The sequence below is a fragment of the Giraffa tippelskirchi genome, chromosome 1 (assembly GCF_054371585.1).
Source record: "Giraffa tippelskirchi isolate mGirTip1 chromosome 1, T2T-mGirTip1v1.2.pri, whole genome shotgun sequence".
Classification (NCBI taxonomy): domain Eukaryota; kingdom Metazoa; phylum Chordata; class Mammalia; order Artiodactyla; family Giraffidae; genus Giraffa; species Giraffa tippelskirchi.
Window position 1 is genome coordinate 18,107,758 of NC_137275.1, and position 23,163 is coordinate 18,130,920.

General features: G+C 40.7%; 1 protein-coding gene across 7 annotated transcripts in view; it reads right to left on the reverse strand.

Annotated features, from left to right (window-relative positions):
- GPAT3 (glycerol-3-phosphate acyltransferase 3) overlaps positions 1-23,163 on the reverse strand; it is a 75,294-nt gene that overhangs the window by 26,511 nt on the left and 25,620 nt on the right. For 6 of the 7 annotated variants that reach the window (XM_081582292.1, XM_081582285.1, XM_081582302.1 and 3 more), the window contains one exon: positions 3,349-3,619. In XM_081582292.1, the coding sequence (XP_081438418.1) occupies positions 3,349-3,619 (271 nt within the window). The remainder of the gene's footprint in view (positions 1-3,348; positions 3,620-23,163) is intronic. The other variant, XM_081582319.1, reaches the window with a different exon arrangement.

Here is a 23,163-nt window from a genome sequence, read left to right on the forward strand (position 1 = left end):
AATAGCTCAGAAGTTAGTAAACAAGGTGACAGACAGGACCTCTCATCTCAACAGACACTTTCTAATTTTTAAAAAGTGCTTTTAACATCTGGACCAATCACTTCAAAAAGAAAAGAGTTATTTTTAGAAATGTAAATAGAATTACTCAAAAAGAAAAAGTTGAGATTTTAAATCTTTCGAGATAAATGTGGTTTCCTTATAAATTCCTTGTTAAGGTTTTAAACCTTGTTAAAGTGTTGGTTTAACACCTTTTGAGACAGCAGTTTGAAGGTCCGTTTCATTTTCTTTGGACACCATATTTTATGTCAGCCACTAATGCAATAACTAAAGGACTGCTTAATCTCATCCATCAATTATACAAGTTTTAAAATACTGCCATCTTGCATAATGAATCATTTGCTCCTACACATTAAATCAGAAGAGGTCATATATTTTAACATGCTTAACAGCTGGGTTCAAAACTACTGAACATTTTAATTTGCTAAATGAACGGAAAATTCTGTTTTCCAGTGTCAGTGAGCCAACGTGCGAGTTCTCACAGATGACACAAGTGTTCTGGCACAATCTGTTTTGCTGACGAGTTTTGGTGAGAAACAATTCACATGTCATACAGTTCACCTACTTAGAGTGACAAGTCAATGGTTTTTGGCACATTCACAGAGTTATACCACCATCATCTCAATAAATTTTAGCACAATCTGTGTTGTAAATGCCCACTTTGTAGAAACTACTTCTTTTTAAATTGGAGTATAATTGCTTTACAATGCTGTGTTGGTTTCGTATACATACACCCCCTCTTGAGTCCCTCTCCCAGTACCCACCCCCACCCCCACCCCACCCCCCTAGGTCATCACAGGGCATCACGCTGAGCTCCCTGTGCTACAGAGCAGCTTCCCACTAGCTATCTGTTTTATAAGTTATGTCAATGTTGCTCTCTCAATTTGTCGCACTATCTCCTTCCCCCACGGTGTCCACAAGACGTTCAAACTGCTTCTTCTAGAAAGTACTTACAAAGTAATTCTTTCACATGAAGAGTATGTACTAAGAGGAGGAGCCATTATGGCAAATGGCAGAAAATTCTGCCATTTTCTTCTTTTCTTGGGTGCTCACATTATTGGATTATCCTAAATCTGTGGTTTACTTGAAAGAATCTTTTATGTCATATACTTATTTAACGAGCATAAATTTAAACTAGATGACAGAATCATATCACTATTTGGTGGGCACCTCCAGCAAGTGGAAGCTAATCAACATAGGAGAGCATCTCAAGCACCCTAGCCTGTAAAATCCTCACCCTTTCTTCAAGTTGCCTTGGATACGATGTCTGACCCATGGACCAAGTGAAGATACAAGAGCTCATCTATATATTCAACTTTGCCGAAATTTCATTTGTTTATAAGAATAAAATAATATCAATGGAAGGTGCTAATGATAAACAGACTAGAAACTTCCAGTAAATAAAAGTTGAACTATTTTTTTTTGGTTGTGCTGGGTCTTCTGTGATGCACGAGTTCACTCTAGTTGTGGTGCGCAGGCTCCTCACTGCAGTAGCTTCTCTTGTGGCGGAACACGGGCTCCAGGGTGCACGTAGGCTTTAGTTGTTGGTGTATATGGGCTAGGCAGATGCAGGTCCCCAGCTCTAGAGCACAGGCTCAATAGCTGTGGCTCAAGGGCTTAGTTCCTCCGAAGCATGTGGGATCCTCCTGGCTCAGGGATCGAACCTGTGTCTCCTGCACTGGCAGGTGGATTCTTCACCACTGAGCCACCAGGGAAGCTCAAAGCAGAACCATTTCCTTTTTACACACCAAAGGATAATCTTGTCTATCCCCAGAGAACATGAACCCCACTTTGGGAACGCTGACTTAAATGTTCAAGCAAGTATGTCCGAATTTCACTCTGTTATCAGAGCTGAAATGATTCCCCAAAGATAACCGCACCATCTAGGTTTTTTTCTCCCCTCTTCTCCCTCCTACTCCCACCATTTAGATACTGGCAACAAGAGGACAAGAAAAGAGATACAGCTTGGTAGAAATGTGCCTTTGCCTACACTTAAGCAACCTCTTTCCTTGTAATAAATCTGAGTGAGGCAAGGATAGGCCACCCTAGGGGTGGTAAAGACATTGCAACTCATGTGCCAATTTTAGTTGGCTGGTAGCAACTGCCTGCAAAGCCCTCTTGAGAGCACGCCAAGGCCACATCCAGGGGAATGAAGCAAGACCATCAACGACAACGTCGTGCCTGGCAGCCACATTTCCACCTGGCACCATCATACCAAAGAGACCTCAACCGCTTCTTCCTGCTGCCCAGCTTATTCTGCTTCATCACTTTTTCTACTTACGCTCCACACTGTGGCTCCAGTAAACTGGGCTTGGAAGCTAACTCCTCGTGAGGAGGCACCCTAACTTGGAACCAAAGGGGACCCAACTGGTGAACTTTTAATACAAAAGTGAGATCAAAATGGAACGAGGTGGAACAAATTCACCCTCACATATATCTCTCTCCCATGTGGTAACCACTCTCAGGAATTTTTTCTCTCCTGTGTGGTTATGAACTGCTATAGACCAGTGAAGGGAGGCAGTCACAGTTTGGATGACACTCTGGTGGACGCGAAACTGTACACACTTTCCCTTCTTTTTTCTAACTTCCCTTTTCTATCCATCCTCAGGGCTTCCCGGGTGGCTCAGTGGTAAAGAATCCACCTGCTAATGGAGGAGACATGGGTTTGATCCCTGGGTCGGGAAGATCCCCTGGAGGAGGACATGGCAACCCACTCCAGTAATCTGGTCTGGGAAATCCCAGGGACAGAGGAGCCTGGCAGCTACAGTCCATGGGGTCGCAAAGAGCCACACAACTTTGCGGCTCAACGACGAAACTCCATCCTCAAATTATCTATGACTAAAAAAGTGACATGGATCCAGATGGATATATACTGGATTCTGAATACACACTTTCATCTGGGGAAGATAACGAGAGAAGAGATAATGTCTTTGTGGAGGTCACATTCAACAGTGTTTTCTACTAATAAATGGGAAGGGGTGGGATTACTGCCATTAATACTCTCATGTGATCACTACATACGTAATTTAAAAAGAAAGCTGGGGGACTTCCCTGGTGGTCCAGCGGTTAAGACTCCGTCTTCAAATGCAGGGTGTAAGGGTTCGATCCCTGGTCAGGAAGCTAATATCCCACATGCCCCATGGCCAAAAAAACAAAAAAAACCCAAAAGTAGAAGCAGTATTGTAACAAATTCCATAAAGACTTTAAATGGTACGCCTCAAAAAAAATCCTAAGTACGTAAAACGAAAGCTGGACTAGTTGTACCATCAAGTTACTGGCGGGGAGACGTACCTCAGAGGCAGCAGAACACAGTAGCGCACAATGACGCCCAGCACCCACACCACGGTGAGCCGAGGACTGATGTACCGGAAATTTACGTTGGTCCTCGTGAGGAGATTCCACGACACTAGCTCCTCTGAGGAGAACCTCTGGGTCACTTCGTCTTCCACAATGGCTTCCAACCCCTTCTTGGAGAAATAAAACACGTCAGACAGCTCAAAGTCCCTTCCTCGCAGACCAGACAGCCCTTTGTCCATGGGTGACTCATCTCTTTGGATAATACCTTAAAAGAAAGCATCAGGACATGAGAAAACGCCATAGGACAGAAGAACAACTGATCAAAGAGGCTACTTTATGCAGAAGACAAATACATCTAATGGGTAACATGAAGCGGATTTCAGAAATAAAAGACGAGCAACTGCAGTGAGAAAAGAGGTAAAATCACTGAGTCTACATGAAATGGCTTCTATCCAATGATTTCTATTCATTACAGAGGAATCTCGTCCTCAGTAACCTTCTTGCTTGCATTTCATCCCTATGTATTATAAGCAAAAGAACTCACAGAAACAAACTCTCCCCCAAGTACAGATCTCGATCATGTAAAAACAAAGATTTCTATTTTCCCCAGTGAAAAGCTATAAAGCCAGAAAGTAAGCAAAACGGCAAAAGGTATTTTCCACAAATAGCAAAAGGTTGATGTTTTTAATTTGTAAAAATTATTTAATAAGAAAAACATAGGCTCCTGAAAAAAAAAAAAAAGCAAAGTTCATGAAATGAATTCACAGAAACAACATAAATAGTTAATAAATACTCAATGCCTTTTTATGAGTCTTCAAAGAAATGTGAATCAGACACAGTGGCCCATTCACATGATCAAATTAGCAGCATGTTTGTTTAATGATAAAATTCAAAGACAAAAATGACACAGGTATTCTCATACTCAATTTGTACGAGTATGGAACTGCATTATTTTTATTGACTCAAGTGAGAGGGGCACTGATGTCAGTTCATCCTATGACTTGTGCCGTTTAACTCTGAACACTTGGTTTAAGGTAGTCAGTTAAGGAGCAATCTTGTCAAAATCTGTTTGGCATAAAGAGACTAAAAGTAGTTTTTCTGATGATTATAATTCCAATTCTAGGAAACTGTCCTAAAAAAATAATCAGAAATGCAGGCAAGAGTGTTTACTGTAGCATTTTCCATTATAATAAATCCAGACAACATAATATAGTGCATCCATTAAAAAAAAAAAACTATAATGTTAAGTAAAAAATGTCAGGATCTAAAACTCTGGTTTACTCAACTCTATGAAATATATATACACTAAAAATGTCAAGAAGAAGAAAATTAAGAGGTTACTCTGGGCTGTTAGGTTTTCCTCTTTATACTGTTTATCACACTTTCCATAAAGAAAATAATTCAAAGATTTTTCAAAGTAGCATAAGTTTGATAAACTGAAAAATGACTAATACCACCCAGTTCTAACCATGTAGTAAAAATAATAAATGAGAAGATCTTCAAAGAATAAAAAGTAGCTGCATACACAGTGACATGGCTATCCATCTGTCCCTATGGGGCGTATCACAAACAAATTTACGTCCAACTTTAATTAGAAAAGTCAAGAATTAAGATGTTAAGTTCCCTGAAAGAAGATCGCCTTTGATTTCCTCACTGTTCCATTTCCTAGGAAATCAATGAGGCCAGTGGAGGGAGCTATGTTATCCACCTGCTGGAGAACTTGAATGTACATCTGAAGAAGCTATAATACACCCATTTTCTTTTTTTTGAAAGAACTGCAGCATAATGGAGTAGAAAATAAAGAGGATGTGAAGTCCAAAGTCACATTCTATTAGGACAACCACCAGGTGGCTCTATGTCCAGGAGTAACTGTTAAGTCACCCAACTTGGTGTCCTTTATAAAATGGGGATGGAGAACAGTTGGGAAAGGGTTTAGTATCCTTACAACGACTAAAGTTTTCTCATTTTACTTTTGGGATTTGGGGTGGGTTTTCTTTCAATTTTGCCCAAAGCAAAGCTAATACCTAACCTCCTTAAGAATGAGAGCACTAAAGTATGTTCTTGAATGATCATTAGATTATATTCTTAGCGCAGTCCAAGTAGCTTAATCTTTCTTCATCTCTGCAAAGGGTTATTCAGTATTAGAGAATGAACCAGCGTTCTACTCAATTACCCTTGTGTTCTATAGGTACTGCAGTACCACTCAGAGCAGGTTACTCTATCCAAAATGGCCAATATTTAGCAGTACAAGAGTCTCGTTATTTAACAATGTACAGATTTTTTTTTTTTAAGAGGGGAGAGATGAATAGTTAACTTGGGAAATGGCTGAATGAAACACACTGGTAATAGGAGTGTGTGTGTGCTTGGTTGCTCAGTCATTTCTGACTCTTTGCAACCCCATGGACTGTAGCCCACCAGGCTCCTCTGTCCACGGGGATTCTCCAGGCAAGAATACCGGAGCAGTTTGCCTTTTCCTTCTCCAGGGGATCTTTCAGATCCAGGGATCGAACCTAGGTCTCCGCACTGCAGGCGGATTCTTTACCATCTGGCCACCAGCCCTTCTAAAAATAACCTTTTTCAGAGGACTTCCCATGCAGTGCTAGTGGTAAAGAATTCACCTGCCAATGCAGGAGACACGAGTTTGACACCTGGGCCAGGAAGATCTCACTGACAAAGAGCAACTAAGTCCGTGTTGCACAGCTATTCAGCCTGTGCTCTAGAGCCGGGGAGCTGCAACTACTGAGCCCACCTGCAAACTTCTAAAGCCTGCGTTCCCTAGAGGCTGTGCTCCAAGAGAGAAGCCACCACAATGAGAAGCCCACACACTGCATCTAGAGTGTAGCCCCCATTCCTGCAACCAGAGAAAAGACTGCACAGCAATGAAGAGCCAGCACAGCCAAAATTAAATAAGTAAATATATAATTTTTTTAATTAACTAAACATTTACCGACTTAGATAATTTGCAAACATCAGAAGAAACAGATAATTCAGAGTAATACATGAAAGGTGATATTTTTAGAGTTTGCTTAATGCAAAACAATAGATACTATATTATTTAAGGATACATACATGTATGAGGGGGCTTTCCCGGTGGCTCAGCTGGTAAAGAATCTGCCTGCAATGCGGGAGACCTGGGTTTGATCCCTGGGTTGGGAAGGTCTCCTGGAGAAGGGAATGGCTATCCACTCCAGTATTCTGGCCTGGAAAATTCCATGGACTGTATAGTCCATGGGGTCACAAAGAGTCAGACACAACTGAGCAACTTTCACTTCACTTCACTTCACATGTATAGGGGAAGTATGAAAATATGCATAAAAATAATAAACATCAAATCAGAGTAGTAGTTTCAGGGGTTGGCAGAGCAATATAAATACATATCAAACTAGAACAGAAGTTTCAATATTGAGTTTTTATTGTCATTAGGGAAACCTTGCTATTGTTAATAAATTAATCCTGATCCTTCAGAGCGACCCACAATTCTTAAATTGGTAAAACCCTGATTCTAGGAGCTATTTCCTTTTGTTTCACAAGTTAACTTCAAAAAAGGGAAGCCACAAACATTTGAACTTTGTCCTTACACCAAATGCTTCAGCCAACTCGACAAGGTTCATGCTTGGGATGAAAATAAAATTAGAACAACTATCTCCATCTAAAGCAAGAGATGAATTGCACAAGCTTCCTGTGTCCCCTGCCTCGAGCAAGTCATTGGTACATAAACAGTATCAGCTATGACACGCCTGTTAAAAAAAAGGGAGGCTTAAGTTAAAACCATCTCAAATATAATTAACTCTAAATTAGCTGAGTGAACCCTTGGAATAACTGCCCATCTATAAGTCATGCTCATTTTTCCATCTTGCAGCTGTAAAGTATGTTTTCTGGGTCAGCAATTACTACAGAAAATCAGGGTCCATTACACACCAGAAGTGGGTATAACCGGCTTATGTACAGAAACTGATCCTTAACCTACCAATGGGCTATATTAGAGTTTAAAACACTCTCTCAAGGAAACTTTGTGCGAATTAGTCTGTTTGAGCTGGAATCCTATATAAGCATAAGTCTACTTAACTCAAAATATACATGATCACAGATCACACAGTACCAGTACCATGAAATTGGTACTTGGAGTACTTTGGCCTCCAATACTTTGGCCACCTGATACGAAGAACTGACTCACTGAAAAAGACTCTGATGCTGGGAAAGACTGAAGGCAGGAGGCGAAGGGGACAACAGAGGATGAGATGGTTGGATGGCATCACAGACTCAACGGACATGAGTTTGAGCAAGCTCCAGGAGTTGGTGATGGACAGGCAAGCCTGGTGTGGTGCAGTCCATGGGGTCACAAAGAGTCGGACAAGACTGAGCGATTGAATCAAACTGAATCATGAAATAGAAATTTCCTTTACCACTATTTTCACAAGAAACTTAAAAATTAAACTTAGTTTGGAATTAACAAAAACAAAAAATTCCTCATCCTGTAGGGACTTAGAGGGGGCAACAGGAGGACTTTCTGGGGCACGGGTAATGTTCTATTTCTTGATCTAGATGAGAGGTTCATGGATACATTTACTTTGGGAAATACATCAAGATGTACAGTTATAATTTTGCACCCTTGTCTGTGTATATTATGCTTCAATTTAAAAAAAAAAATCATACTTGAGACCTGCTGCACAGTATGGCCTATGGTTAACAACATTGTATCATACACTTTAAATTTTGTAAATAAGGTAGATCTTATGTTAAGTGTTTCCACAACTATGGGAAAAAAGGAATTGAAGGAGACAGTATCTGTTAATCCTCTATTTTCATGATTTACCTATTACAGGATTAAGTAAATACTGCTGCTGCTGCTGCTAAGTCGCTTCAGTCGTGTCCAACTCTGCGCGACCCCATAGACAGCAGCCCACCAGGCTCCCCGGTCCCTGGGATTCTCCAGGCAAGAACACTGGAGTGGGTTGCCATTTCCTTCTCCAATGCATGAAAGTGAAAAGTGAAAGTGAAGTCACTCAGTCGTGTCCGACTCTTCGAGACCCCATGGACTGCAGCCTACCAGGCTCCTCTGTCCATGCGATTTTACAGGCAAGAGTACTGGAGTGGGCTGCCATTGCCTTCTCCCTTTAAAAAAGTTTACTCTGTGTGTGTATGTGTATTCAGTCGTTTAGCCATATCTGATTCTTTGCAAGCCTACAGCCCACCAGGCTCCTCTGTCTACGGGATTTTCCCAGCAAGAATCCTGGAGTGGGTTGCCATTCCCTTCTCTAGAGGATCTTCTTGACTCAGGTAGCAAACCCACATCTCTTGAATTGCAGGCAGATTCTTTTACCACTGAGCCAACAGGGAAGCCCTTTACTCTAGATCCTCCTACTCAATTATTAAGCAATTGGGCAGGAAGGAGTCTACCTGTCCCAGTACCAAATCCTGGTAACAAGGTAGTTTTTCTGCTATGAGGACCTCCTCTGAGGGGCTCTGTTCTCGGCAAGGAAGCCAGTCCTACATTCTTCCCTCCCCTGCCCCAATATCCTTTCTGATCCATAAATGCAATCTGCTTGATTAAAGAGACCAAAGTAGAGTAGCTGTAAAAATTAACTGTATGCCCTTGGGTTTGGGGAGAAGGGTGGGTCAGGGCTGCTGGGATTAAAGAGCAGAAATATTCAACATCAAGCTCCGGAGAGATTAGACCCATGTTTAGTCCCTTAGGCGTAGTTCAAGGTCCTGATGCAATGCTAGCAGGCCAAGGCCAAGGATTCCTGAAGAGACCACTGAGCTCTGGCCTCGTGCATCTCCAGTCCATTAATCATCACAGATATTAACACACTAACCAGTTCACCAGCTACGCAGTCACACAACTGCACAGGTTTCTAGTCCACTTTTTGTCACCTTTTTTCAAAATAATTTACCTGTTATATGACAAGGCTAAGCTTGAGACATACCATGTGCAAAAAATTCCCTGGGTCATTAGTCAAAATACAATTTCCAGCACATAATTTAGGCGATTTGACTGTGCTCTTTCATAGCAAATTCTTTGTGTTCCTGATGACAACCGCTTTCCCTCTTAAGTACCTTTTAAAATCCAGTTTACTATTATCAACTTAGTTAAGTATAATAATGGTACCTGGATTATGCTTTTTAAAAGTCAAGTTTTTGAGGTGCATGCATACTAAGGTACTTAAAGGTAAAATGATATAGTATCTAGATTAGTTTTAAAATACTTCTATAAAAAAAGATAAAATAAAATACTTCTATAGAAGGACATTCACTAAGGTGAGAATATGGTGTTTTTGATTGTTTATCTGTAGTCTCTGATTTTCTACATTGCTTACATATTGCATTTCTAATTAAACTTTTAAAGAAAAAAAATTTCCACAAAGGAAAAACTGAAAAAAAAAGGATAGATGAAACAAATCCTTGTGAAATTGGGTGATGGGTATAATGGGATTAATTGTACTATTCCCTTCACTTTTTAAAAATGAATACTAGATATATATATATTTTTTAATGTATCTAAAAACTCACTTGAAAAGTCAATTTAGCTGGGAATCAATTTCCTCATCTAAATCAAAAGCACTCATTCATTTGTTCATTCAATCATAGAGAGAGTGCCAGGCCAGGAACTAAAATATACAGAAAGGAGAGGAAAAAAAAAAATTGAACTAACTCAGTAGTTCTCAAGCTTGGCTGCACATTAGACTATCTTTGGTATCTATAAAAATATAGATGTGAGTACATGCTCAGTCACTTCAGTCGTGTCCAATTCTTTGCGACCTACGGACTGTATAGCCCACCAGGCTCCTCTGTCTATGGGATCCTCCAGGCAAGAATACTGGAGTGGGCTGCCATACCCTCCTCCAGAAAAATACAGACACAAGGGTCCAATCCCAAATCTAATACACTAATTTTTTGGACTTCCTTGGCGGTCCAATGCAGGGGGCACAGGTCTGATCCCTGGTCAGGGAACTAGGACCTGACGTGCCATGTGGTGAGGCCAAAAAAAAATAAAATAACTACCTTTTTCAAAATATATAGGAATAGAGGAAAAATTACAAGGAAAGACATCAAAATATTAGGTCTTTTCTGAGTAACAGATTTCATGTGGGTGATTTTTTTTAATTTTCTTATTTATACATTTGCCATGTCTAATTTTTCAATTACGTATATGTATTGTTTTACATGGGCTTCCCAGGTGGCTCAGTGGTAAAGAATCTGCCTGACAGTGCAGGTTCGATCTCTGGGTAGAAAAGATCACCCGGAGGAGGAAATGGCAACCCACTCCAATATTCTTGCTTAGAGAATCCCATGGACAGAGGATCTGGCAAGCTACAGTCCATAGGGTCACAGAGTCAGACACAACTGAGCAAACACATCATTTTACACAGTGAGAGAAAAGTACTTAAAATGCTGTTTTTAATAAAATGCTGTTTTTAAAAAAACCAAAACGAAATATGTACTACACTTACCCACCACAATGGCTATAATTTAAAAAGCCCAAAATACCAAGCACTCAAGAGATTATGGAACTCAGGCCCAGCTCTGAGAGTGCACAACCATCTTGGAATACCACTTAGTTTTCAACAGTTAAAACACACTTGCTTACCCTATGACCCGGCAATCCTGCTACAACGTGTGTACAAAAAAAACAAGTAAATAGGTTCACAACAATGGTCATAGCAGCTTTATTCCTAGTGGCTAAAAACTGTAAAATACCCAAACATCAATCAACACAATAATAGGTAAGCAAATCAGTATGCATTTGTATGCAAAGAAATGTGTGCATGCAAAGTCGCTTCAGTCTTGCCTGACTCTTTGTGAACCTATGGACTGTAGCCTGCCAGACTCCTGTGTCCATGGGATTCTCCAGGCAAGAATACTGGAGTACGGGTTGCTGTGCCATCCTCTAGGGGATCTTCTCGACCCAGGGATGGAGCCAGCGTCTCTTAAGTCTCCTGCATTTGCAATGACAGGTGGGTTCTTTACCATGAGTGCCACGTGGGAAGCCCCATATAAAGAAATAGTTGACGGCAATTAAAAAAAAAAACCCACTGATTCATGCCACAACAAGGGGAAATTGCATAAACATTACGCTGGGTGAAAAAACTGACACAAAAGAGCCCGAACTGTATGATTCCGTTTATGTGAATTTCAATAAATGGGAAAAACTAAATGATGATGACAGAAATCAAGAGAGTGACAGCACATAATTATACACACGCCATGATGCCTCCTAGAGAGAGGTCTGAGAGAACCTTGAGATGATGAATACGATCTTTAGTTGAATCTGGGTGGTAGTCACATTGGTCTACAAACATGTAAAAATTCACCTTGTTGAACAGCTGATATTTGTACAGTTTAATGTATGCTAATTATGCCACAGGTTTTTTTTTTTTTAAGAGTCTCCACAGGGACTTCTCTGGTGGTCCAGCAGTTAAGACTCCACGCTCCCAACTCAAGGGACACGGGTTCTATCCCTCGTCAAGGAATTAAGATCCCACATGCTGTATGGTACACTGTGTGGACAAAAAAAAAAAAGTCTCCACAGCTTTCAGCTTTTAGCCTCTCCATTAGAGGCTCTAGCCAATCACATCTACATTTCCCATGGATATTTTTGTCTTCTTTCCTGAACTAAAAGACAGCTGACATTTACTGAGTGCTTCCTGATGCCAGACTGTGTGCTAAGCCCTTGACATACACACTGATGGAATCCCCATAATCCTGGGAGGTCCTGTCTATTATCCCCATTTTGCAGCTGAGGAAATTAAGACTCAGAGTAATTAACTTGCCCAGGGCCATGGGGAAAAAGAGGAGTAGAACCAGGATTTAAAAACCAAGCTTGTGATCCTGAAACTAAACGTTCCTTCATATCCTAAGTTTCCAAATTCCATGTTACTCTGTCCAACACTTGCTCTTTCACAAACCTCAAAGACATGATTAAGATCTTCCCTCATCAACTCCACATCAGCCTAGTTTTTCCTTGCTAAACAGAAGCCCTACTCGAGTAGCAGTTCTTCCTAATATCTCTCCTACCTCTGAAGGAAGAAATGGAACTTCGATACGGGAAAATCCGTAAGTGGCCTCCATCTGCCATTAATCTGGACACGCACTTGTCACTAACTGACCCAGGCTCAATCATCTTTCCCAAGAAGCCAGAACTCAAGTCACTGTTTTGTTGTTGCTTTTTTTAGCAGAGGCAGGAATCTTTATGGACTGGAGCACATCTGTTTAGGTCTTCCCACTACAAGCCCAACAAAGAACAGCCCCTGGGCAGCGGTCTATTTAATACTCCCTCGGTTTGTAGTTTGGCCAGGCTCAAGTTCTGTGAGGAGGCTGTTCTGTCCAGTTTATGACTCAGCACCCAGATGTCCTGCCTGTATCTTCCTTCTTCAAGTCCTCTCTGAGGCAGAGGCAGCTGCCCCATGTCTCTTGGGGATCAGTCAAGGTTTAGAAAGGATAATCATCCTTGATGCTTACTGCTATCGCTAAGGTGTATTCTACAATTGTCTACGACTGTTATATTAACAGAGGGACAGTAACCTGTACTGTCACCCAGGCAAGTTTTGTAGAAAACAGCCTTTATCTCTTGTGGTCCCAATAAATAACCTGCTACATCCTCAGCCATGACTGTACACTGAACTCAAGGTCTCTGAGCCAAAGATAGATGGACCGTGCCGTTAACGAGGTTAAGCCTCAGTTTCCTCACCAGCACAGACCCTTCAAAGCTCCCACATCTAATTTTGAGTACTATTTTTCTTAAACAGAGTCTCCAAACTGTCTAAGCGTCAGGCCCCCACAAAACCTGGATTGACCCCTACCTCTGAATCATTATTATTTTGTTGCTACAAGCGACAGATCTATGTTAACACACTCACTCTACAACCTAAAATGGTTGTGCGTGCTCAGTCTCTTCAGTCATGTCCAACTCTGTGACCCCATCGACTGTAGCCTGCCAGGCTCCTCTGTCTATGGGATTTTCCCGGCAAGAAAACCGGAGTAGGTTGCCATGTCCTCCTCAAGGGGATCTTCCTGAACCAGGGATCAAACCCACATCTCTTGCATTACAGGTGGAGTTTTTGCCGCTAAGTCACCGGGGAAGCCCCCTAAAAAGGTTTAGAAGAAGAAATACTTGGGATTGAGAGAACCACGTTATTACCAATAAATATTAGAACACTGAGATTTCATACACATTAGCATCTTCCTCTTATTTTCACCTATTATTGATATTTTAGCTATCTGATGGTCAAATTAGCAATGTACTTGTAAGAGGAGTTGCTATTTGCATGTTGTTTTAAGGTCTGAGGTTTCTGTCTTCTTGGAAATGGAGAGACTGGTCAAGATAAAAAGCAAAAATGTGAAAACAATGCAAACTGAAAACAAAATCACTACATAGAAGTCTCACAAGTGTCCCTCCTTTAGAACTAGATTCACGTGTACCATAAAATAGAACCATAAAAAGAAAAGGGGGCAAGGAATTTCCTGGTGGTCCAGTGGTTAGGACTTGGCACTTTCACAGCCAAGCACCTGGGTTCAATCCCTGGTGGGGGATCTAAGATTCCACATAGATCCTTCAAGCTGCACAGACCAAAAAAAAGGGGTGGACAAAATCAGAACTATCATGAAGCTATCATTATCGTATACATGATATGTGCTAAAAATAAATGCTGACTTAGCACTTCTGGTTTCCTAAGCGCTACTCTATCATGATGGCCTAGTTTTTAAAAAAGCATTAGTTATGAAATTATGCTCCTCTAGGAACGTTTCCCCAGTTGGCACATTTAAGAGTTACAATGTTCAACTTTTTTTTTTCTTTTTTACATAAAAAGGGTAAAGTTTACTTTAAACACCTATATATCCCATAAGTTAATCCAAGCAAGAAAAATAAGCACAGGGGAGAAAGTCACGTAAGTATGAAATAAGAATTTGCAAAGATGAAAATAGAAACTAGAGAAGCCTGCACATCAAAACAAGAAGCCTTGCACCACAACTAAAGAAGCCCCTGTGTGATGTAACTAGAGAGAGCCTGCACGCAGCAACGAAAATCCAACACAACCAAAAAAGAGAAAAAAAGAAATAATATAAACAGAAAGTATTAAAGGAATAAGAAACAACTTTGCACAAAGTCCTGGCAAATTTAATAACAAGCTGAGCAAAAGGGTTGGCTTTCTAACTAAAAAAAAAAAAAATTACTAATACTGACAGAAAGAGATGAATGATCTAAAGAGAACCATTTGCACAAATGAAATAATGTTGTGGGGGTAAAGAAACTTTATCAGTCTCAGACACCAACCTTTTTTACAAGGAATCCTACCAAACCTTTAAATCTGAAAAGAAAAGGAGACAAGGGGAAAGAACGGAAGGAGGGGGAAAAAGTAAGTTGGTAGGTAACACATTAACCTCAAGTATAAGGATCAATTGCAAAAAATCCTAACTCCAATTTTGGCAGACAGTTTCTAGCACCATATCATGGTCAAGCAGTGTTTAGTCCATAAACTCAGAGATTACTCAAATATCATGCTATTAATGTAATTTACCAAAACATGCCTAAGGGGGGGAAATGTATATTTATCACCAAACACGCTGAAAAAACATTAAAACTTCAACATTTGTTCTTGACTTACAAAACAAGCATCAAGAAGTATTTATCATAAGATGGAAAACTAGCTCAAGCCCAACCTGATGCTTACCAGGAGATACTGGAGACCTGTCCCCAGTAGTAGTGACAGCTAACAGCACTGCTAGTCGGCACTGTGCTGGAGCAGCAGCCAGAACAATCAGACCAGGGAAAGAAATGAAGTACAAAAGGGAAAAGAGGGACTTTGCTGGCAGTCCAGTGGTTCAGACTCCACACTCCCACTGCAGGGGGCACGGGTTTGATCCCCAGTCAGGGAACTAAGATCCAACACGCAGTGTGATGCAATCAAAAAAAAAGAAAGAAAGAGAATAAACCGGAAAAGAAATAAAATACAAACTAAAGTTGAATAATAGGTGGCAAAACTATCACTATTTGACAATAAAATAACTGCATACCTGGGAAAAAAAACAAGGAAATATGAAAATCTACATACAGTAGGAGAATTCTTACTTGATTATATCCTTCTGCCTTACTAAAATCAAAAGCTTTCCAATATACAAACAACACCCAGTTAGAAGATACGATGGAAGAAGATGCTCCATTTATAATATCAGCTAGAATTATAAACTTGAGACAAAATCTACACTATCTAAGGAAAACTTTCAAACACCTCTGGACAATACGGAAAAAAAAACAACATCTAAACAAATGGAAAGATGTAATATCCTTGGAGAGGAAGACTCAACACTGATAATTTCAAACCACCCTCAGGAAATTTATAAATTTAACACAATGCCAATAAAAACAGATGTTGTATTTCCTCTTGATCACAGACAAGCTAAATCTCAAGACCATATGTGTCAAAAGCAAGAATTATCAAGACAGTTTTCTGTAAGGAAAAGTGACCAAACAGCAATCCCTACCAGATACTAAAACAATCTGTTAAAATGTCAATAATTAAAGCAACATACCCATGCAAGAAAAGACAAGTAAATGTTACAGAACAGAAAGTTCAGAAATAGATCCAAAAATATACTAGAAGACAGGAAACTATGAAGGATGCAGTGAAAATCACTTGGGTAGAGATGGGCTTTTTAATAGGGAGTTGGCAACATCTGGATAGTCATCTGGACAAACAGACCAGAATAAATGAATCAAAGATTTAAATGTTTTTAAAGCCATAAAAGTAATCAAAGAAAACATTAGAGAATCCCCTTAGGACTTGGCAGAAGGAAAAATCTTTCTACTAGAAAACTCATAAAATCCAGATGCTATAAAAGAAAATACTGATAAGTTTGACTACATAAAGATGAAAAAAACTCGTAAAGTAAGACACATGATAAGCAAAGGACAAAACACAAATTGCAAACTGAAAGCAGCACTTTTATCTCTGCAGAGACAAAAGCTAACCACTTTAATGTATGAGAAGATCCTAGATGTCAAAGTGAAACAGAAATCAAGAGAAATAGAAAAGTGGCCAAAAAAAAAAAGAAAAATAATCAAAGATGGGAGTAGACAGTTCCCAGAAAAACAAATACAAACGGCCCTTAAAAACATAAAACAAGTACCAAATTACACTCTCTATAAAAGAAATGCAAATTAAGACTAAAGGGTTTCGGGACTTCCCTAGCAGTCTAGAGGCTAAGACTTCGCCTTCCCAATGCACAGGGCCCTGGTTGGATCCCTGGTCAGGGAACTAGATCCCACACGCCTCAGTTAAAACATCCCCCAGGCCGCAACAAAGATCGAAGATCCGAGTGCTGCAACTAAGACTCCTTGCAGTTAGTCAAATAGATTAATTAGTTAAAACTAAGGAAAAAAACTAAGGAAAAAAAAGAGTATCAGTGAAATACAGAGAGAAAACATACAGTTAGAACTCCGTCTCCTCTGAATTTCCACTCTCTCTGCTCCTATTCTCTTCCCTGGTGAATCCTCATTTGGTTCATTTATCTCTTCCTGTTCCTTTTCTATTTTTCTTTTCTCTCTAGCCTCAATAAAATGTCTTTTACTAAGTGAGTTCCCTCCGTCCACCATTTCAACTTCCACCCTCTGCAAATAACTCCCAAATGTGCAACTCTAGTCCTGATTTCTACCCCAAGGCTTGCATTTTATAATATATGGCTGCCCAGACCCTCCACCTCCGCACCAGCCACCACGGCTCTGGTTCAAAGCCCCTTTACTTTCCAGAATGGCTTTCCATCTACCACCATCCTTTCTCCACTTCCCCCATCCTCTTCCTGTCTAGCCCCACTTCCACAAAGCTACCACATTTGTCCGGAATTTAATTAAATAATCTCCTGGCCTGGCATTCAAGATCTTTCAGAACTGAAACATCCGATCTCGATTCTTTCCACCTCCAACTCATCTTCCCTCATCCTAGCTCCAGCCAGCCTAGGCCCCTAGTTCTTAGGCCCCTAATTCCTCTTAGACTCTCCTACACTTCTGCCTTTGCTTACAATTTCTTCCACCTGATACTCTTTTTCCAAAAATCATTCAAAATTCTCCACATCAGTGGAACTCCATTTTCCCCTTTTCATCTTCCTTGAGCCCATGAATCACCAACCCCACTCATTATATGATGCAGGAGTTGTTTTAACTGATTATCTGCAAAGACAAGGGGGGAAAGTCTATGTTTCATCAAACTTACAAACTATCACTTGTAAGTTTCTAAATCTAAATCAGGCTTATACTAAAAGACACAAAGGATGGCTTGTCCTGTGAAGATGAGGGTGGGGACTTCTCTGGTGGTCCAGTGGTTAAGACTCTGCCTGGCAATGCAGGGCACATGGGTTTGATCCCTGATCTGGGAAGATCCCACATGTTGCAACTAAGCTCATGCGCCACAACTCTTGAGCCTGTGCTCTAGAGCCCATGAGTCACAACTACTGAAGCTGATGTGCCTAGAGCCCATGCTCCACAACAAGAGAAACCACTGCAATCAGAAGCCCATGTACCGCAACTAGAGAGTAGCCCCCTGGTCGTCATCACAACTAGAGACGGCTGGCACACAGCAACAAAGACCCAGCGCAACCATAAATAAATAATGTTTTTTTAAAAAAAGATGAGGGTGAAATGGCAAAGCAATGTCCTGCCTTTTAAAAAAAAAAAAGAAAAGGATGTTGGCTCTTTTTGTTGATTACAAAATGCCTGTTCTTCTCTTGCACAGGTATTCTGAGATGCAAACTTCCCTACTGATAGCGATCTTGGGCACAGGCTCGTTGAGAGGGGCATCAGAGGATGAGCACTGCCACGCTGGGATTTCACAACACCTGCTGGCGTCACACACTCGATAACTGTTGTAGAGGGTCATGTGGGTTGCCACTGACTGACAAAAAGACTCATTGTGTGAACATGTGAGTCACAGAAAATGAGGACATTCATTTATTCAAGTAAATGTGCGAATGCTGTTGCAGAAGCAGGAAGAGGAAGGGATTCAGGTCTGCATGAAACACTAACAGATACCAACTAAATAAACAAAAAGTTTACCACTCTTGGGAAAAAAATCAACAACACCAACCCTCTGCAAAGACTTGGAGTATTTTTACATAGTCTACCAAGCAGGTGCACGTTATAAATCAAACATAGCCAACATCTGCACTGTCTATCCAATTTTAATCTCCTTTCTTTCTCCCTTTTAAGGGATCGTCTCTGGAATTCATTATCAATTTCCACTTTGCTTAAACCAAGAGAGTGCCACTGGTTACAAAGGGATATCTGAAATCAACATCCATAACAATCTTTTCTCTTGGAACTTGAAGAAAGGTGTCATTTGCTATGTATTTGCACTGTCTCCAAAGTACAGTAAGTCCCCTACATAACCTTCAACTTGCAAACTTTCAAACATGGGAACACGTGTTTGCAGGTCCATTCACGTAAGTTAGTTCTATTTGAGGAGGTACAGGACCCAAACATAGAACGGTACAGGAAGGGTACAGCAGCGTTCAGAATGCAATCCAGTGCCACTCAGTCATCCAGGAGAAGAAAAAAAACAGCTACTACCCAGATGGGAAAAAAGTGGAAACAGTGACAGATTTTATTTTCTGGGGCTCCAAAATCACTGCAGATGGTAACTGTAGCCGCGAAATTAAAAGATGCTTGCTCCTTGGAAGAAAAGCTATGACAAACCTAGACAGTGTATTAAAAAGCAGAGACATCATTTTGCCGACAAAGGTCCGTACAGTCAAAGCTATAGTTTTTCAAGTATTCATATACGGATATGAGAGTTGGATCATAAAGAAGGCTGAATGGTGACAAAGACATCATCACTTAGTGATGTCTCCAGGGTCACAGGAAGATTAACATGGTCCTGGATTGCCCAAAAAGTTCATTTGGGTTTTTCTATAACAGTGTATGGAAAAACCCCAATGAACTTTCTGCCAACCCAACAGAATGCATTTGTTGACCCTGTTATTTGGGATTAAGATGGAAGAAAAAGTTCTGCTGAAATAAATGTTCTATTTTCACGATTTGCCATTTTCATTGTGAGTAACTTGCTATTAGTGTCTCGGTTATCAAGACTCAAAGTACTAAGCCAGAAGTACTAGAAATGTACTTGCAACCTCTTGAGAAACGTGGATGAGAAAACCTACCATCATTTCCATCATTATATCCCTCAGTAGTTCAGCAACTTACAAAACAGCAAATACTCATTATAACATGGGAGGATTTTAGCCCCAGATGTATAATCATGGAATGAATTATGTATTTATACCCATTTCAAGGCATCAGTGGGGTAGAAGTATGGACACTGTAATCAGCTGTCAATTGACACTGCAGAGAAACCAACAGGCATTTGGAATAACAGGCATAGTTTCATTTTAACAACTAACATTTTAACATCTCAGTCAATACACTGTTGACTCATATTCTGACTGACACACACTATTCATTGCTTTGGACATAACTAATCAGATTAAACAAGAAATTCCACAACACAAAAGTGTCCATAAAACTTCATCATCAAATGAACCATTAATTCAATTAAAATGTCAGTCTTAGGGTTTGACATTTATGTACAGTAGTTTTGATCATAATGTTGAATAGTCTGAACTGATTCATTTCTTTAAAATTTCTGTTGATGTCTTGAGATTGAAATGTTATGAGTTTCCTAGGATGTGACAAAGCCAACACCCAGCAGAGGAGTTCTCATTTGTGCAAGAGTCACCTCAACCTTTAAATGGAGAATCAGAAGACGCTGACCAGACAGGCTGGTAAGGAAGGCATGGATTAGGGCAGGGAGTGGTGGCAAGGGGTTTTGAGTAGGAAAGACAAATTGAGATTCCTTTCCAGGCTGCCTTTGACTAGTGACGTGATCTGAAGCAAGTTACTTGAGCTTCTTCATCTATAGTTTTCCCATCCATAAAATAAGGATTAAGAAAATGTTGTTGTATAGTTGCTAAGTCGTGTCTGACTCTTTTGAGACCTCATGTACTGTAGCCCGCCAGGCTCTTCTGTCCCTGGGATTCTCCAAGCAAGAATACTAGAGTGGGTTGCCATTTCCTTCTCCAGGGGATCTTCCTGACCCAGGGATCAATTCCATGTCTTCTGCCTTGCAAGTGGGTTCTTTTTACCACTGAGCCACATGGAAAGCCCTAACAAGACATTATGTTGACATGAACAATATAAATTAAGTTTACACAATGGAGTCAGTGTTTAACAAAGAGTGGTGATTAGTATTATTATTGATAGGTTTGCCTGGCATAACAGGCAAATTTGGCCTTGGAGTACAGAATGAAGCAGGGCAAAGGCTAATAGAGTTTTGCCAAGAGAACGCACTGGTAAACAGCAAACACCCTCTTCCAACAACACAAGAGAAGACTCTACACGTGGACATCACCAGATGGTCAACACCGAAATCAGACTGATTATATTCTTTGCAGCCAAAGATGGAGAAGCTCTATGCAGTCAGCAAAAACAAGACCGGGAGCAGACTGTGGCTCAGATCATGAACTGCTTATTGCCAAATTCAGACTTAATTTGAAGAAAGTAGGGAAAACCACTAGTCCATTCAGGTATGACCTAGAACAAATCCCTTATGAGTATACAGTAGAAGTGACAAATAGATTTAAGAGACTAGATCTAATAGACAGAGTGCCTGATGAACTATGGACAGAGGTTAGTGACATTGTACAGGCGACAGGGATCAAGACAATCTCCATGGAAAAGAAATGCAAAAAAGCAAAATGGCTGTCTGAGGAGGCCTTACAGATAGCTGGGAAGAGAAGAGAAGCGAAAAGCAAAGGAGAAAAGGAAAGATACTCCCATCTGAATGCAGAGTTCCAAAGAATAGTAAGGAGAGATAAGAAAGCCTTCCTCAGCGATCAATGCAAAGAAATAGAGGAAAACAACAGACTGGGAAAGACTAGAGACCTCTTCAAGAAAATTAAGAGATACCAAAGGAACATTTCATGCAAAGATAGGCTCGATAAAGGACAGAAATGGTATGGACCTAACAGAAGCAGAAGATATTAAGAGGTGGCAAGAATACACAGACGAACTGTACAAAAAAGATCTTCACGACCCAGATAATCATGATGGTGTGATCACTCACCTAGAGCCAGACATCCTGGAATGTGAAGTCAAGTGGGCCTTAGAAAGCATCACTACGAACAAAGCTAGTGGAGGTGATGGAATTCCAGTTGAGCTATTTCAAATACTGAAAGATGATGCTGTGAAAGTGCTGTACTCGATATGCCAACAAATTTGGAAAACTCAGCAGTGGCCACAGGACTGGAAGAGGTCAGTTTTCTTTACAATCTCAAAGAAAGGCAATGCCAAAGAAGGCTCAAACTACTGCACAATTGCACTCATCTCACACGCTAGTAAAGTCATGCTCAAAATTCTCCAAGCCAGGCTTCAGCAATACGTGAACCGTGAACTTCCAGATGTTCAAGCTGGTTTTAGAAAAGGCAGAGGAACCAGAGATCAAATTGCCAATATCCGCTGGATCATCGAAAAAGCAAGAGAGTTCCAGAAAAACATCTATTTCTGCTTGATTGACTATGCCAAAGCCTTTGACTGTGTGGACCACAATAAACTGTGGAAAATTCTGAAAGAGATGGGAATACCAGTCCATCTGACCTGTCTCTTGAGAAACCTGTATGCAGGTCAGGAAGCAACAGTTAGAACTGGACATGGCACAACAGAATGGTTCGAAATAGGAAAAGGAATACATTAAGGCTGTATATTGACACCCTGCTTATTTAACTTATATGCAGAGTACATCATGAGAAACGCTGGGCTGGAAGAAACACAAGCTGGAATCAAGATTGCCGGGAGAAATATCAATAACCTCAGATATGCGGATGACACCACCCTTATGGCAGAAAGTGAAGAAGAACTAAAGAGCCTCTTGATGAAGGTGAAAGAGGAGAGTGAAAAAGTTGGCTTAAAGCTTAATGTTCAGAAAACTAAGATCATGGCATCTGGTCCCATCACTTCATGGGAAATAGATGGGGAAACAGTGGAAACAGTGTCAGACTTTATTTTGGGGGGCTCCAAAATCACTGCTGATGGTGATTGCAGCCATGAAATTAAAAGATGCTTAATCCTTGGAAGGAAGGTTATGGCCAACCTAGATAGCATATTTAAAAGCAGAGATGTTACTTTGCCAACAAAAGTCCGTCTAGTCAAGGCTATGGTTTTTCCAGTGGTCATGTATGGATGTGAGAGTTGGATGGTGAAGAAAGCTGAGCGCCATAGAATTGATGCTTTTGAACTGTGGTGTTGGAGAAGACTCTTGAGAGTCCCTTGGACTGCAAGGAGACCCAATCAATCCATCCTAAAGGAAATCAATCCTGGGTGTTCATTGGAAGGACTGATGTTGAAGCTGAAACTCCAATACTTTGGCCACCTCATGCGAAGAGTTGACTCATTGGAAAAGACCCTAATGCTGGGTAGGACTAGGGGCAGGAGAAGGGGACGACAGAGTATGAGATGGTTGGATGGCATCACTGACTCGATGGACATGGGTTTGGGTAGACTCCGGGAGTTGGTGATGGACAGAGAGGCCTGGCATGCTGCAATTCATGGGGTCGCAAAGAGTCGGACACGACTGAGCGACTGAACTGAACTGAACTGAACTGATAGGTTTTCATCTATAAGGCAGAAACAGAATGGAAAAGCTTTGGAGCTTTGATCAGGGTTTTCTCTGTAGTGTAGGGTGGCCTGAAGGGGTATGGAGGGTGGGGAGGCTGGTTTTAGGAACGCTTCTAAAATGACAAGCTGCATTTTAAATTCGATAAGTCCCCAGT